Here is a 12871-nt window from a genome sequence, read left to right on the forward strand (position 1 = left end):
GAGCCCGAACACAATGAAAACGACGAGCTACGGACCACAGCTGTCAAATTATTTTTCCACGTATTCTTATGTAGATAATTATTTTGGCGACGACAGGGCTACGCGACAAATAGATAAAATTGTAGCTGTAGCCGTATTAGATCTAATTCTATTTTGACAAGCCACAAAGGCTGTCTTCTTCTTCTTTTGGACAATTGTCATTGTGTTCTTCTATTTTCCTTTACATTTCGCGCGTGCTTGTTGAATATTCGCCTTGCTTTTATAAATAATTGGATAATTAAAATGGATTTCGACGAATTATTAATTGAGGAAGTTCGGAAGCGTCCAATTATTTATAATTTGGAGTTGGAGGATTATAAGAATATCAAAAAGAAGGAAGCTGCATGGAGGGAGGTTAAATTCAGGACGCACCCACCATCTTCTCCTGTTTTTATTAAGCTCACTGTACGCCTCATAAGCGAAATGTACAATTTGTACAATTTTAGCAATTGCAGTCGTAAATTGAATTAAACGCAAGGGATTATTCATTATTCCTGTAATCAATAATAATATATATGAAAGATTTGAAAAATATTAATGATTTATGCGTATTTACCAGATATTTATTGAAAATTGGAACGAAATTAATATAAAATTTTTCTCACGAAATCGCAGCAAATACGTTTAAAACACAAATGTCAAATAAAATATGGCGGGAGAAGTTGTAGCTAGCGCAGTCATTGTAATCAAGTAGCCGACGACGGGAGCAAAGATAATGCAGATAAAACGCTATTGTCGTGTGGTCAGTCGTCAGTCGCGTTCTAAGTGTGCAGAGCATAAAGTGTAATCTACGCTCTTTGATGACAGCATCTCTGTATAAAACCATTCAATTATACGTCATTATTGGGAATCGGGTTAGTGAGGTTTTGCACCATTATGAAAAATAATGGGAATTTTTTTTTCTTTTGGGTAGGAGGCTATGGTGCTTAATAACAAAACCCCACAATAATGTTTTCACCCATTTTCTACGATATTGGCGATTTATTCTGTCAGTATAGACTGCGTGGCATTGAATTAGCCACGAATTAATTATACACTGCGTGGCATTGAATTAGCCCCGAATGAATTATGAAGTTTAAAAATGATTACGTTTATGCATCGATATAAAACAAATAAAGAATTAGAAATGAAAACTCACGAAATAAGATAATATTCATGCCTCAACATACATATACACCTTAGCACCTTAAATTCCAAAGGCACCCGCGCGCAAATATAACACTGGGACGTCGCTCAATATCACGAGCGCCATTTAGAAAAATCCTGAATAGCAGTACAGTAACGCTACGGCCACACCAGGCACTACATAGGGAATTTATAATGCAGGAGTTAGACGCATGTAAATATTTTATGTAAAATTTGTATACATATGTACGATAGCAAATGCATGAATACCCAGCACTTGCCACCCAACCATAATAAATTCAAAGCAAAGCAGAATTTTGGTCAACCAAATACTACAAATTGCAGAATGACCCGATTCTCAGCTCTGCGCTCTACAACTGAGAGGAGCTCGGAGGAGTTTCCAGTCGCCTGTCGCTTGTGCGACAAAGACCACGGCATAAGACTTTGCCCCATCTACCGTGGTAAGACGGCAGAAGAACGACTGCGAGCGATCCTGATACACCGCTACTGCCCGAACTGCCTCTCGCCATTCCACCGTCTGGAAAATTGTGCTAGCGCCGACAGATGTCACAGGTGCCGTGAGAAGCATCATACTTCGCTCCATATCGAGACCAACGATAATTGGAGGCAGCCAGCACGCAATATAGAGGATGATGACAACAGTTCCCAGGGTGCCTTATCCATCCACATAGAAGAGCCTTATAAGTCATGGGCTCAGCAGGTCGAGGAGGTAGAGATGGACGAAGCTACGACTGAGGGCGCTCCAGTAGAAGTAAGTGGCGGCTCGGAAACCCGTTCTTTCCGACCACCACTCGAACATGAGAAACGAAGGGAGAGCAGCTCTGCAACTGGGTCCTTCAGACAGCCTGCCCAGTCCTTTACACATCAAAGTGTTAATTGAAGCAATAGGTTAAGGTATAGAAATCACTTTATTTTTTATTTTTTGAAGTTTACATAAATAAATGAAGTACTTAGAAAATTCTATTAACGTCTATTGCTACGCATTTCAAATAAAATTTGGTTTCGAACTCGGTTGCTTGTATTTGGTTCGTTGCTGGGCACTTCTCCAATGGATTCGTTATTAATGTGTTCGTCCATAAACTCTAGATCGTTTTCGTTGGCAATATTATGTAGTACGCAACATGCTCCTATGAAATGGCACAACTTTTTCATTCCCCTCAATTTGCAGTAGTATAGTTGCCTGAATCGTTGTTTTAATATGCCAAACGAATTTTCTACAACAACACGGCCTTTGCTAAGTTGTATGTTAAAATATTTTTGGTCCCTAGTTAAATGTCCGTTGTCTTTGAATGGTGTTATTATATAGTCACTACAAGGATAAGCCGAATCTCCTAGTATATAATAGTCTACAAAATACGCATCTTTATATACATACACGTGAACACATTTATGATTTCAAATCATTACCTCCGCATAATAATGATAAATTCCTAAATACGGGAGAGTTTTGGAGAACCCAACTGTCGTGGCTTGATCCTGGAAATCCAATGAAAACGTTTAGAAACTTCTTCCTTTCATCGCAAATTGCCTGCATTACAAGTGTCACGTTGCCTTTTCTATCAATGTAATCGTCTTTGCGATCAGCAGGGGGGTCAATTACAATGTGCGTCCCATCTATACAGCCTTATATTAAAATAGAAAAGTTCATAAATACAAATAACATTCAATCATTTTTAAAATTTTTTACCTATTGCTTTTGAAAATCCAAACTTCGCGAAATAATTGGCGGTTTCTTGCTTTCTCTGAGTGCTGGGCCATTTAATGCACTCTGGGCTCATTCTACTAATGAAAACTGTCAGTCTTTCAATCGTACGGGAAACGCTAGAAATTGTTACATCGAAGCGGTCGGCCAAGTCGCGGAAACTGCACGCTTCATGGCCGGCAAACCACAGAAACAAAGCTAAACTTTTGTCTGCTGAAAACCTCTTATTGGAGCGCAGATTTCTATATACGTTGCTTCCCTCATATTTCATTGCTAAATTGTTAAATAGCTCCCTCGTAATACGAAAATGTGTAACAAATTCTTTGTCGGTGTATGTGGGTACTACACATTCAAAGTAGTTTTTTATACAATTTCTGGGTGTTCGTCGAGTAACTTTTAAAATTTGTTCAATGACAGCAGCATCTTCGCTGTCAGAATTCCCAGCAAGCAGTTGATAAATCTCGTCGTCTGATTCGCTTGATGAATCCACGAGCTCTGCCACAATTGTATGTAAAATGTTGTTATGTTCGGAATCCTCCTGGTCATTACCAGAACTTCTTGACTAAATTATAAACTGATTTCGGTTAAAACAATGTGATAAAATATAAATCGTTACTTACATCTTCGAATATTTCATTACTTGTGTGTAAAACGCACACACCTCCAGAATCTTCATTAGCACCACACTGATTTGCCTTCAAGATAAATCAACAATTAATAAAGTGTATTAACTTAAAAACAAATACTTACATTTTCCAATAATTCGTTGTTTACTTCCATTTTTTTAACAAATGTATAAATTTATTTGACTTCACCGCTTTCTGTAAATCAGCTGATATGTAACTCAGCTGATCGTTTGACACTTTTCATGAACTTACAGGAAAAAATACTCCGGACTAAATCCTGTAACTTCTGACTAGGAACAGTTGCTCAGTTACTCTCTCAAATGTGTTCCCACTTACAGGTTTTTATGTCAATAGGAACGACTTCCTGTAAGTTCTGACTAAATCCTGTAAACCGGACTGCTATTGGAACAGACTAATAACTAGACATTTCCCGTACCTTGTGAGTGCTTTCCAATGTTTTCAAAAATTAATCGGCAGTGGAGCAGTGTCAGAGTCGCTGGAGGTGTCTTCGCGACCGATTTGTAAAGGAAGAACGCGGAAGAAAAGCGCATTCTGGGAGTGCTGCAATGACAAGGACGGCAGTGGATGGAAATATAACGAGACATTGGCATTTCTGCAACGGCACGTTGCACCACGTAAGTAATTTATGCAACCATTGCTATCATTGAATCCACTGTAGGGAGACTTTTCGTGAAATCTTCAAAAGTGCCATCACTGAATTCGGATACATATGTATGTATTTATTTACATAGTTACGACCGTAGCCTATACTTTGAATGCATACGTTCCTGGGAATTGAGAGTGATTATATTTTCGTAGTTTCACCAAAATTGCACTGCGATGGTTACAGCGATATTCCAGAATACTTACAGGCCTATCACAGATTCCGAGTGAACTCCCGTCGTGAACAAATCTCCCGTCACTAATTCCGACGCATTCGTAGTTAGTGCTGCCTTTGGCTTTTGTTTGTTTTTATGTTTTGGTTTACTTCACTGCTTATTGAGTCCATATACTAGTACTACTTTAAAAGCCAAGACAACAACTTTAAGTACCCTGGTGGCGAGACTGTGGCAACTAGCGGTAATTATACGTCTGGGTTTGTGACTTTGCTAGAGTTAAAATAATTTTTAGTAAAACTAAATATGATGAAAAGCTTTTTGAGCTTCGTCTTGATGATAGATATGTATCGGACGTATGAATAATTTTGTACACATACATATATGTATATACGTATATACGAACATACATACCGGGGTTGTTACGAATATTATTCCCAAATAAAAGTCCTTTCCGAATAATAAACAAACCGCCTGTCCAAATTAAACAAATTTGGTATCATATGAAAGAGGACTGAAATAGCCGTTAAACAGAAATAACGAACCACCTCTATTTATATATTTTTTATAATTTAATACTAAAGAAATTCATATACCTGACACAAGGTTTGTCCTATGGCAATTAAATAACATTTTTTTATTGAAATATTTTTTAATGTGTGGCTTTCCTCATTTAGACACTTCAGTTTTAAAGCTATTTAAGTCCTCTTTCATTTGAAACCAAACTTGTTTAATTTGGATAAGCGGTTTGTTTATTAAAGGAAAGGACTTTTATTTCGGAATAATATTCGCAACAACCCTGATACATACATACATATGTATGGATGTACTTCCCAGAGCTGTAAAACTGTGAAATAATTTGAAATAAAAAATCATCAGTTTTATATTAGTGGTATTCATCTAAACCGATAACTTTATCAAACAGATAATCTTATAANAAGGAAAGGACTTTTATTTCGGAATAATATTCGCAACAACCCTGATACATACATACATATGTATGGATGTACTTCCCAGAGCTGTAAAACTGTGAAATAATTTGAAATAAAAAATCATCAGTTTTATATTAGTGGTATTCATCTAAACCGATAACTTTATCAAACAGATAATCTTATAAGTTTACGCACTCTGTTACATGAACGACCCACACTCTCTTTTCGTTTACACATGCGAAAATAGTCGCGTTTTCTTTGGTCATAGAGCTCAGTATCACTAACTTTATACTACTAGCACGGGGATAAAGAAATTATAGAAACTACCTCGCTAACTTTGCGGCCAAATTATCAGTGAAACAAAACAAACAAACAGACGGGATAATAATTGAACCAGATCTCTATCAGGATCATATCGTTGTTGAATTTGCGTGCAAAATTTGTATGAGGATCCCGATTATTGCCCAAGAAAACATAGCTAGAGTTGCGACAGAGTTGCATTGGCTTCAGTTTATCAAGTTTATTCAGTGAAATCGCTGGATAAATTTATCAGAAATGTGTAAACGTGTTTTCATACAAATTTTGACAGTTCATTTATAAGGTTTACACAATTATAAGTTTATACGGTTTACAATACATTTATAAGGTTTGATGAATACCCTTAATGAGTTTAAAAAGTTGCATAAGAAGTGCAACTGTAACTAAAAGTACTGATTATGTAGCCCTGAGTTATTAAATATTCAAATCTGGCAACGAATAGGAACAATGGAAGCTCTATTTACAACTTTTTATTTGAAATTTCTATTTTTGCCGCCATCGGCTGTGATTTTTTTGCTTTTCGTTTCTTTCAAAGGTAAATATTAAACAATAGCAAATCGCAATCATATACCTTGTTTATACCTACGCTAGAACCGCATTAACAAAAGCATGATTTGACTCAACACATATATGTATCTTTCAAGCATTTATACCCGGGTTGTTATAGCGCACTTGCTGAAACCGTATTCAAAAGTAAACAAAATGTATTACTTTTATTCGTTATTTTTTAAATAATTAATTAGCGCAGTGGACCGAAATGGAAGAGAACAAGAATTAAAATTCGTTATAATAAGAACTCAAATTCAAAACGGGTTGTATAAAGAAAACCAGCCTTTTTTCACTTCGCGTCAAATGAGTGATGTGTTTATACTTGTTTTCTAACCGATCTGAGAAATAAAAAAGCGATTTGAAAACAAATTCGAGTCAATACACTTTTGAATTTCTGGGCGTATTGAAAGTTCGTTTATGCTTCCGTTTTGAATAACAGCGAACTGGGTCAAAGCTTTTTTTGTGTTGGTATAAACAAGGTAATATATATGTACATAATTTTACATTCATTAGATGCCAAAAACTACATCTCGTTCAATTCTAGTATAATAAAGTTTCAAATGGCTAAAAATTACCGGTGATTTTTTTGAATTTTCTTTGTCGCATTTGTTTTCATATAACGAATAAACACAATTTAGTTTTATATCGAAGAAAACGGCAACACCTTCGGAAAAAAGCTCGAAATTTTTACAAAAGTTTGTTGATTTCTTTTTAAATATTTCACAAAGTTTGAATCTTGAATTTGCGCGGGTTTCCTTAAAGAATGAACAATATTTTTATAAAAAATAACTAAAATTAAATAACAAAAAAAGTAATTGTGAAATCTTGTCAAAATTTGGTGCGACTAAAATTTTTTAACCACTCTATGTATGTAAATTTTGTATGTACATGTTTTATTCTTTATTTGTCAACTAGCTTTATAAAAGTTTGGTTTCGTTTATGAATGCATAGATGAATTACATTTAAAAATAAAATAAACAGAAAGACCAGCAGTGTATCAAAATACATATTTACATATGTATTTTTTTTTTTTTTTGAAAATAAGGAGAGAAATTTCGGGCAAAATCGGGGAATTTCACTGTTGAAATCGGGGAGTTCTCAAAAATGAGTTGGCTACCCTGCACGGTGTCCTTGAACCAGATTCAACTGAATCGGTCTGGAACGATGAAATTTCCGATTAGACTATTTTGGGGGAGTGTTCCCGAGTTAGAATACGTGTAGTTCAAAATCGCAGCAAGTGCCGATTTTAAAAACGGTAACTTTTTCGATTTTCTGACGACATCTTCGCATTTAAGTATAGTATAGGTTAGGTTAGGTTACACTGGCCGGCTGTTGCGCCTTACATAGACCCGTTGGTCCTTTGTAGTGCCAGATGGAGGTCCGTTTTACTGCGGTCTAAAGTAGTCGTCGTATAGGACGTCAACGCTTTTTGCGAAGTTCAAGAGTGCCTTAATATCCAGTTTTGAAACCTCCTCTAGTCCTTTAAACTGCGAAGCTCCGAGATAACTAAGACGATTTCTAGCTAAGGCCGGACAGAAACAGAGGAGGTGTTCTAACGTCTCACTCATGCCTTCCTCCCTGCACTTCCTGCATGCGTCACTGTTACTAATGCCCATTCTGCTTGCGTGGGATGCCAGTAGGTTGTGGCCCGTCATTAGGCCGACAACTGTCCTGCAATCCCTACGTGACCGTGTAAGCAAGAAATGGGTGTTTCCTTTGCTGCTATTGCACATGATCTTGGTGGTTTTGCATGTCGCTAATGCGTTCCATCTCCCCCTGATCCGGCACCCAGCTCTTTCGGAAATTTCATTGTAGATCGTTTTTAGCGACTTTTGTATTTCCCGTACTGGTTCGCTAGCAAGACGGATGGCACTTTTGGCAATCTCATCAGCTATTTCGTTGCCTAAAATGCCCTTGTGGCCTGGAACCCAGTATATATGCAGCCGTTTACTCTCGGCCGCCCTGTCTACTGCTTCCCTGCTTCTAAGGACATTTTCTGACGCAATACGATGTGAGATTATGGCCTTAATCGCCGCCTGGCTATCGACATATATATTGATATTTTTTATATAATTTCCTGCGTTGCTAGCTATCTCAGCAGCTTTCCCTACAGCGAAGACTTCCGCCTGGAAAATACTGCAGTACTCTGGAAGCTTGAAGGGTTGCCTGAGGTCTAGCTCGGCGCAATAGACTCCGGCGCCCACTCCATCAGCCATTTTTGATCCATCCGTGTAGATGTTATACGTTACGCCGGCGGGTCGCGTGCTCATGCGCCATCCGCCCTCCTTAACCGTAGCTTTAAACCTTCTTCCCCAGATGAAGCGTGGGGGTATGTGGTCTATTTTGTCCTCCATCCCCCTGCATATCGAGCTGTGCCCGAAGGTTCTTGCGGAGAATTCACCTAAGGCCATCAATCTCGTGGCGGATTTCGCTGCAGTGCTCTCCACCGCGATGTCGATTGGTGGTAGGCCAAGTAGCCTTTCAAGTGCCGCCGTTGGAGTGGTCCTTAGCGCTCCTGTTATGCACAGTGCAGCGAGCCGCTGTAATCGCTCCAATGGTTTTCTATACGAAATTTTGTTTGCAGCGGTCCACCATACCAGAGCACCGTAGAGCAATATCGGCTTAACTACCGCTGTGTAACACCAATGCATGAGGCCAGGGGATAGGCCCCATGTGGTACCCAGCATCTTTTTACATGCGTAAAGGGCACCACTGGCCTTTTTCACCCTTTCCTCCACATTTAGCTTCCACATCAGTTTGCTGTCCAAAATTACTCCCAGGTACTTGGTGTGATCCTTGATTGATAGCTCCGCCCCGTTGAGCCTCGGGGGTTTCCACGCGGGGATTTTGTACCTTCTTGTGAACAGTACCGCATCCGTTTTGTCAGCATTTACCTCTAAGTTGACTGTTGTCGCCCATCGATGTACGACCCTTAGAGCGCTTTCCATTACGTTACTGATGGTGTCTAGGAATTTCCCCGTAACAACTATAGCTATGTCGTCCGCATAGGCAATTAGTCTGGGTGCTTTCCCTTCGAATTTTCCCAGAAGCTCATTCGCTACGAGTAGCCACAGGAGTGGTGACAGAACACCACCCTGAGGAGTTCCTCTATGCGCTAGTCTGAGCAACCTGGCTTCGTTCCACTCCGCCTTAATTTTCCTGCAGCTCAGCAGGCTTTTTATCCATAGTAGGATGGCAGACTCTACCTGGGCTGCTTCTAGGCTTTCCATTATTGCCTCATAGGAGACATTATTAAATGCCCCACTTATGTCCAGAAAGACCCCTAGGGCATATTCTTTATGCTCCAGAGCTTTTTCTATTACCGCGGTTAGTGAGTGAAGTGCAGTCTCAGTGGATCTACCCTTCGTGTAGGCATGCTGCGCCTTTGATATGCTGGCCGACGGCAGCTTATCCCTAATGTAGGCGTCCAGAATCTTTTCGAGCGTCTTTAGAAGGAATGAAGTTAGACTAATTGGTCTGTATTCTTTCGAATAGAGGGGATTTCCCTTGCCCGCCTTCGGTATGAATACGACCCTCGCCTCTCTCCAAAGGACAGGCACATAGTTTAGTCTTAAACATCCCTCGTATATTGTTTTCAAGTATGGTGTCAGCACTGCGGAAATTTTTTGCATCATGGCTGGAAAGATACCGTCTGTGCCTGGGGACTTAAACGGCCCGAAGCCATCGATTGCCCACCGTATTTTTTCTTCCGTTATGATGTCCGGGGGGACATTTTCCACGCTATCTCCTAGAAGTTGCAGATCTATGCTGTCTGTACACCCCGGAAAGTGTGTGTTGACTAGGTCTTCCAGTGAGTCCTCACTGCTTCCAGTCCACTCTCCACATTTTTTACGTAGTAACCTTGGATTAGTCGGGTTCTTGGATAGCAATTTCCTTAGCCTGGCTACCTCGGTTGTTTTTTCTAATTCGCCGCAGAAGCTCTTCCACGACTCCCGCTTGCATTTACGAATCTCTTTCTTGTATTCCTTAAGTACTTCCTTGTATTCCATCCAGCAGAACTCGTCATCGGCTACCTTGGCCAGTTTGAAGAGTTCCCTAACATTTTTCCTGAGTGCTCCGAGCCCCCTGTTCCACCAAGGTGGCTTTGAACCTCGCTTGGCATGTAGCGGAGGGCATGCGATGCAATAAGCTTTATTTAGAGTGTTGGTAAGTGAGACTACCAGTTCCTCCAATTCAGAGTGGGAGTCACTTACCCTATACTTGGTTAGATTCTTCCTCACTACCCTTTCATACAATTCCCAGTTTGTATTCCTGTGATTTCTGAAGGTTTCGCTTTTTGTACGGGCTGAGAATTTTACCTGAAATCCTACATACCTATGGTCAGAGAACGAGGGTGTACTAAGCACCTCCCAATTCTGTACTCCGATTCCCCCACTAGTGTGGAGTGTTATGTCAAGGACGTTCTTCGAGGTAGGGCCAATATAAGTTGGTTCCTCACCCCGGTTAGCTATATCTAAATTACTTATTAATATAAAGTTTAGTAAAGACTCACCCCTTTCGTTGGTATCTCCACTCCCCCATACTGTGTTGTGCGCATTGGCATCCGCGCCTATGATGAGTGGGCGTTTCGCCTTCTCGGCCTCTCCCACCAACCTCCGGAGCTCGTTTGGTGGCGCCTCCTCGTCGTGAGGCATGTAACAAGATGCAAGGAGTATTGTGTCATCCTTGCCATCCTTCACAGCTACCACCGTCAGATCATCTGAAGAGAAATTAAGATCAATATAAGAGTGTATACTTTTCTTTACCAGTATAGCTGTTCTTACCCTGTTTGTTGCACTCGGGATGTGCGTATAGTAAGTTTGCGACTTTAGTCCAGCTACCACGTTTCCCGACGCTATCCATGGCTCCTGGACTAACGCCGCATCGTAGCCGATCCTCTCTAAATTGAGGAGGAGCTCGGCAGAGGCGACCTTGCTTTTATGCAGATTTATTTGAAGAACCTTCACTGCAAGGATCAGGATTCTTTTCGGGGTCGGGTAGAATCTCCGGATCGCCCTTCTCGGTCTCCTGGAGCTTCAAGGTGGCCTCCAGGATCTCTCCCAGATCCTTCTCGACCTCTCGCTCCTCCAGCGTGTTGGCATTGTTATCGGCCAGGCTTCGCTTCTTCAGGCGAAGGTATACGCTACCTATGCCCCACGCCATCTTCCCGAACCTAGCGTATAGTATGTCTTCGGCCGGCTTGTTGATTTGGAGGATGTAATTTTGGCTGCCATCCTCCTTACAGGAGTTGGTGACCTTTAACACCCTCCAATCTCCCGTCGGCACGTCTGGGTTCTGTCTCTGCAGAAGCCGCAGCGCATTCTCCGGTTTTACCGTGCGGGGTATGAGCACCTTCGCTTTCGGTATGGATGGTATGCAGCTGCGGTCCACAACCTCCAAGACGGCGCCCTCCCACAGGCCTTGAAGCGTCGCAACAGCTTCCTTTACCCATAGTAGAGAGGGATCGTCCTTGCATTTTATTATTTTCACCCCATTTAGCCACCCCGCACCATCGAAAGTTGGCATGGTCGTGGTGGGGTCCCCATCCATTTTTGCGACAAGCGCATCCAGCAGCTTATGCTCTACTGCTCCCCAGCGCTCCTGAGAGATTTGTCCCAGCGGATTGCTCCGGTCTATGAGTGCCACGATAAGGTGTCTTCTGGCTATCTCACTGGCCATTGCCGCCGCTCTCGATGTAGTCGGTCTCTCTAGATCGAGCCTGACGTTTGGCTTTGCAGCGTCGTCTCTGCGCCTCGATTTTTTGGCTGGCCTTGCTGTCTCGCTTTCAGCTGACCGCTGCCTTTTAGCCGCGATTCCTTCCTCTATCCGGTTTGCGAATCCCGGATCCGTGGCAGTGAATCGTGGCCTTGCCGCGTAGTACGCCCGGCCTTCCTCCATTTTCTCCTTAGCCCAAGCCAACCTTTCCTCCTCTTCCTTCGTCCGGTTGGACTTGCAGCTAAGTCTCTCGTGGACTTTGACCGCCGCCTTGTATATGGCTTTAGCCTTCAACCCCTCCTTACTGGGTTTTGCCCTAGGCCTTTTCTTTGATGCCGAACAAGCACCTTTGGCATCCCCCGGAGAGCGTAGCAAGGCCTCCTCTTCTAGTGTGTAAACGCTCTCACCGCTTTCGAGGTCCGAGTCTTCGTGGACTGTGGCACCCCTGCGCTGTAGCGTCGCTTTGGCGGTAACACTACAACCGCTGTGAACCGCTCCCTTCACAGCGGAGGTGTGGCCGCTGGCGACACAGCAAGTAGACTCGCTGTGCCCGCCGGTGGTAGTAGCCACTTCTCCCACCGACGTTTGGGCTGATATCCCAGCCCGCTCTTCTTCCTTTCTGGCCTCCATGATGAGTTTTTATGTCAGGGAACCTCTACCCCTAGCGTTTTATACCTACCGCCAGGTACCTCGTTAGCAATGGCAGAAGTAGGCATACACCCCCCTCCCCCAGTTTCATATGCAGAGCAAAGCACTAGGAAGAGAAGGATGGATACGTATTCCTGCCTTCGCTAGACGCCGCCTGCTCCCACCGCCAAGACCCGCTCTAGGTACTAGCCTAGGTGCTAAGCCATCGCGGTGACAGCAGCGACGCCCATTGCCCAGTCGGCACCCGCGGGGAGGATTTAGCTAAGAGGATTTTTGCCGACCTAAGTATAGTATAACTAAGACTGTATATGAGTAATTTGTTAAATATCGAACCCTAACCACCAAAATAACGTAAGCGAC

The 12871-nt window shown here is 42.0% G+C and overlaps 2 protein-coding genes across 2 annotated transcripts; both read right to left on the bottom strand.

Annotated features, from left to right (window-relative positions):
- Positions 1–2192: 2192 nt before the first annotated feature.
- LOC108381607 (uncharacterized) lies at positions 2193–3798 on the bottom strand. The gene is made up of 6 exons (XM_017638027.1): positions 3638–3798; positions 3508–3582; positions 2873–3449; positions 2723–2808; positions 2593–2661; positions 2193–2531 (listed from the first exon to the last, which is right to left on the bottom strand). The coding sequence occupies exons 1-6, from the start codon at positions 3665–3667 to the stop codon at positions 2517–2519; spliced, it is 852 nt and encodes a 283-aa protein (XP_017493516.1). The 5' UTR covers positions 3668–3798; the 3' UTR covers positions 2193–2516.
- Positions 3799–10393: 6595 nt separating this feature from the next.
- Positions 10394–12239, bottom strand: LOC108381517 (uncharacterized). Its single transcript, XM_017637931.1, has 2 exons — positions 10933–12239; positions 10394–10868 (listed from the first exon to the last, which is right to left on the bottom strand). The coding sequence occupies exon 1, from the start codon at positions 12044–12046 to the stop codon at positions 11087–11089; it is 960 nt and encodes a 319-aa protein (XP_017493420.1). The 5' UTR covers positions 12047–12239; the 3' UTR covers positions 10394–10868; positions 10933–11086.
- Positions 12240–12871: the final 632 nt, after the last annotated feature.

Source organism: Rhagoletis zephyria, unplaced genomic scaffold (assembly GCF_001687245.7).
Source record: "Rhagoletis zephyria isolate East Lansing unplaced genomic scaffold, Rhagoletis_zephyria_1.1 Rzeph_scaffold_00138, whole genome shotgun sequence".
Taxonomy (NCBI): domain Eukaryota; kingdom Metazoa; phylum Arthropoda; class Insecta; order Diptera; family Tephritidae; genus Rhagoletis; species Rhagoletis zephyria.

Excerpts from the sequence above, each read along its gene's own strand:
- LOC108381607 (XM_017638027.1), bottom strand. The coding sequence starts at position 3,667 with ATGGAAGTAAACAACGAATTATTGGAAAAT. Across the intron at positions 3,583-3,637 it reads ACAACGAATTATTGGAAAAT|GCAAATCAGTGTGGTGCTAA; the intron begins GTAAGTATTTGT and ends TTTATCTTGAAG. Across the intron at positions 2,662-2,722 it reads GAAAAGGCAACGTGACACTT|GATCAAGCCACGACAGTTGG; the intron begins GTAATGCAGGCA and ends TTGGATTTCCAG.
- LOC108381517 (XM_017637931.1), bottom strand. The coding sequence starts at position 12,046 with ATGGAGGAAGGCCGGGCGTACTACGCGGCAAGGCCACGATTCACTGCC.